This window comes from Solanum verrucosum, unplaced genomic scaffold (assembly GCF_900185275.1).
Source record: "Solanum verrucosum unplaced genomic scaffold, falcon-dt-bn FXZP01000194.1, whole genome shotgun sequence".
Lineage (NCBI taxonomy): Eukaryota > Viridiplantae > Streptophyta > Magnoliopsida > Solanales > Solanaceae > Solanum > Solanum verrucosum.
In genome coordinates this window covers 2,363,344-2,367,144 of record NW_026020416.1, presented here as the reverse complement: position 1 = coordinate 2,367,144, position 3,801 = coordinate 2,363,344, and the positions used below count along the sequence as shown (strand labels likewise).

Here is a 3,801-nt window from a genome sequence, read left to right as displayed (position 1 = left end):
GCAATATCATTTTAGAGGACTGAACTGAGGCCTCGACCATATGAGATGCTATGCCTGGAGATGCTATGAACAATTGGACTTGTAACCCGTCCCCGATTCTCCAGGAATCTTGGTAGATGATTGTATTAGAATTAACAAAACAACATGATTCAAATTGAGGCCTGAATCGTGTTTTTGAATTTGATGTGTTTTGCCTCCATCTTTTGAAAGCTTAAATGCCAAATCTATGTTACCTTTTTTCTGCTTTAAATTTTAAAATTTGTTCTTGATTATTTATTTTATTTTTATTTCTTTTCTCTCTTTCAGCGAGCAAACTAATAAATCTGTCTACACCGAGAATGTGACCTGTAATGAAATGAGTGAACAAACCCCGAACAATGAACAAACTTTTACAAAGTATGAAGTAGATGTGCAGCCTGAAGAGTTGACCAAGGAGTTTGAACATTTTGAGAATAAAGAGACGCCAAATTTGGATGAAACTGAGATGATAAATTTGGGAGATTCATCAGAATTGGTGAGGGAAACAAGAATTAGTGTCCATTTGACTCCATCCCTAAGAAAAGAACTTATTGATCTTTTGAGACAATACATGGATGTGTTCGCATGGTCTTATGATGATATGCCGGGTCTAAGCACGGATATTGTTTAACACAGGTTGCCAATTGATCCCTCTTGCCTCCCCAGTAAAGCAAAAGCCGAGAAAGATCAAGCCTGATTTGAGTTTAAAGGTTAAGGAATAAGTCTCCAAGCAATTTGATGCCGATGCCATCCGAGTCACCAAGTATCCCACATGGTTGGCCAATATAGTACCAGTGCCAAAGAAAGATGGAAAAATTAGAGTATGCGTAGATTATCGAGATCTCAACAAGGCTAGCCCGAAGGATGATTTTCCTCTCCCAAACATTCACATACTTATCGATAATTATGCAAAGTATGAGTTGCAGTCATTTGTTGATTGGTTTGTAGGATATCATCAGATTTTAATGGATGAAGAGGATGCAGAGAAAACCGCCTTCATCACGCCTTGGGGAGTATATTGTTATCGGGTAATGCCTTTTGGACTCAAGAATGCAGGGGTAACATAGATGAGAGCTATGACTACCATATTTCATGATATGAACCATAAGGAGATTGAAGTCCACGTGGATGATGTCATCATCAAGTCACGGAAGAGCTCAGATCATATAACAGATTTGAAGAAGTTCTTTGACAGATTAAGGCGGTATAATCTGAAGTTAAATCCCGCAAAGTGTGCATTTGGTGTCCCTGCCGGAAAGCTGTTGGGTTTCATCGTGAGTAGGAAAGGGATAGAGCTGGATCCTTCAAAGATAAAGGCTATTCAAGACTTGCCTCCTCCAAAAAGTCGAAAGGATGTGATGAGTTTTCTTGGTCACCTCAATTACATTTGTCAATTCATTGCACAATCCACTGTAATTTGTGAGCCAATCTTCAAGTTGCTGAGGAAAGATGCTGCAACCAAATGGATGGAAGATTGTCAAAAAGCTTTTGATAGAATCAAGGAGTATATATCTAGTCCACTGGTCTTGGTGCCCCCAGAATCTGGAAGACCATTGTTGTTGTATTTGTCGGTGTCTCACAATACATTTGGATGTGTGCTGACATGATGAAACTGGAAAGAAGGATCAAGCTATATATTACTTAAGCAAAAAGTTCACTCCTTATGAAGCTCGGTATACTTTATTGGAGCACCATTGTTGTGCTTTGACTTGGGTTGCACAAAAGTTAAGACAATATTTATGTGCGTATATCACTTTTCTCATCTCAAGGATGGATCCACTCAAGTATATATTTCAGAAGCCCATGCCCACTGGAAGGTTGGCGAAGTGGCAAATTTTGCTATGTGAATTCGACGTTGTTTATGTCACTCAAAAAGCTATGAAGTGACAAGCGCTAGCTGATCATCTTGTCGAAAATCCCGTGGATGAAGAGTACAGGCCTCTTAAAACTTATTTTCCTGATGAAGAGGTTTTATTTATTGGAGAGGATATTTTCGAAGAATATCCCGGGTGGAGAATGTTTTTTGATGGTGTTGCGAATTCCAAATGAGTCAATGCTAGAGCAGTGTTGATTTTAGAATCAGGTCAACTTTATCCTAACTCAACAAAGTTAAGATTCTTATGCACAAATAATATGGCGTAGTACGAGGCTTGTATTCTTGGGTGTAGAATGGCTGTTGACATGAATATACAAGAATTGTTGGTTGTAGGTGATTCCGACTTGTTGATTCATCTGGTTCAAGACGAATGGAGCACCAAGAATGTGAAGATACTCCCATATTTGCTGTGTGTGAAAGAATTGTGCAAGAAATTTGTCAAGATAGAATTCAAGCATATTCCTCGAGATCAGAACGAGTTTGCAAATGCGTTGGCAACCCTGGCTTCTATGATTCAACATCCAGACAAGAACTATATAGATCCAATTAAGGTCAATGTGCAGGATCAACCAGCTTATTGTTTCCATGTAGATGAAGAACCGGATAGAGAACCTTGGTACTATGACATTAAGAGGTATCTCAGAGAAAGAGACTATCCAGAAAGAGTAAACAATGTTCAAAATAGGACCCTTCAGAGACTCGCAAATCACTTTTTCCTAAGTGGAGAAATTCTTTATAGGATGACTCCAGATTTGGGATTGTTAAGATGTGTTAACTCTCAATAGGCAAGCAAGTTGATTGAAGAAATACATGGGGGTACATGTGGCCCACACATGAATGGTTTTACTTTGGCAAAGAAAACTCTACGATCAGGATATTTTTGGATGACCATGGAAACAGACTGCATTCGTTTTGTGAGAAAGTGTCATCAATGTCAGATTCATGGTGATTTGATTCGGGTTCCACCGAATGAGCAACATGTGACGAGTTCTCCTTGGCCATTTGCAGCTTGGGGCATGGATGTCATTGGCCCTATTGAGCTAGCCGCCTCAAATGGACACATGTTCATTCTGGTAGCTATTGATTACTTCACAAAGTGGGTAAAAGCATCTTCACACAAGTCTGTGACAAAGAAGGTGGTGACATATTTTGTTCGCAATAACATCATTGGTAGATTTGGGATCCCCGAGTCAATTATTACAGATAATGGAGCTAATCTCAATAGTGGCTTGATGCATGAGATATGCAAGAGGTTCAAAATTATTCACCGCAATACCACTCCTTATCGACCTCAGATGAATGGAGCAGTTAAGGCTGCAAACAAAAATATCAAGAGGGTATTGCGGAAAATGACAGATAACTACAAGCATTGGCATGAGATTTTTTCATTTGCCCTCCTTGGCTACCGCCCCACAATCAGGACTTCGACTGGGGCAACACCTTATCTTTTGGTTTATGGAACAGAAGCAGTGCTACCAATGGAAGTTGAGATACCATCTTTGAGGATCATCCAAGAAACTGAGTTAAGTGAAGCCAAGTGGATGCAAAACCGGTATAAACAATTGATGCTCATTGATGAAAAAAAGAATGAATGCAGTTTGTCACAGGCAACTTTATCAACAAAGGATGGCCAAAGCTTTCAACAAGAAAGTAAGATTGAGACAGTTTGAACCTGGACAATTGGTGTTGAAGCGAATATTCCCGCACCAAAATGAAGCTAAGGGGAAGTTTGCACCTAATTGGTAAGGACCTTACATGGTTCACCGAGTACTGACTGGAGGAGCTTTGATTTTAGCAGAAATGGATAGTAAGATATGGCCAAAAGCTATCAATGCAAATGCGGTTAAAAGATACTACATCTAGAGGTTTCTATTTCATTTTTTTGTAATCTTTTTGTCATGTATTGG

General features: G+C 39.4%; 1 protein-coding gene across 1 annotated transcript; it reads left to right on the top strand.

The window, feature by feature from the left end:
* Nucleotides 1-2,187: 2,187 nt before the first annotated feature.
* Nucleotides 2,188-3,564, top strand: LOC125840854 (uncharacterized). The gene is made up of 2 exons (XM_049519819.1): nt 2,188-2,559; nt 2,680-3,564. The coding sequence occupies exons 1-2, from the start codon at nt 2,188-2,190 to the stop codon at nt 3,562-3,564; spliced, it is 1,257 nt and encodes a 418-aa protein (XP_049375776.1).
* The last annotated feature ends 237 nt before the right edge of the window (nt 3,565-3,801 follow it).

Bases quoted from the DNA above. Each gene is read 5' to 3' on its own strand.
- LOC125840854 (XM_049519819.1), top strand. From the start codon at position 2,188: ATGGCTGTTGACATGAATATACAAGAATTGTTGGTTGTAGGTGATTCC. The intron at 2,560-2,679 runs GTAAACAATGTT...AACTCTCAATAG, and splicing joins AAAGAGACTATCCAGAAAGA to GCAAGCAAGTTGATTGAAGA.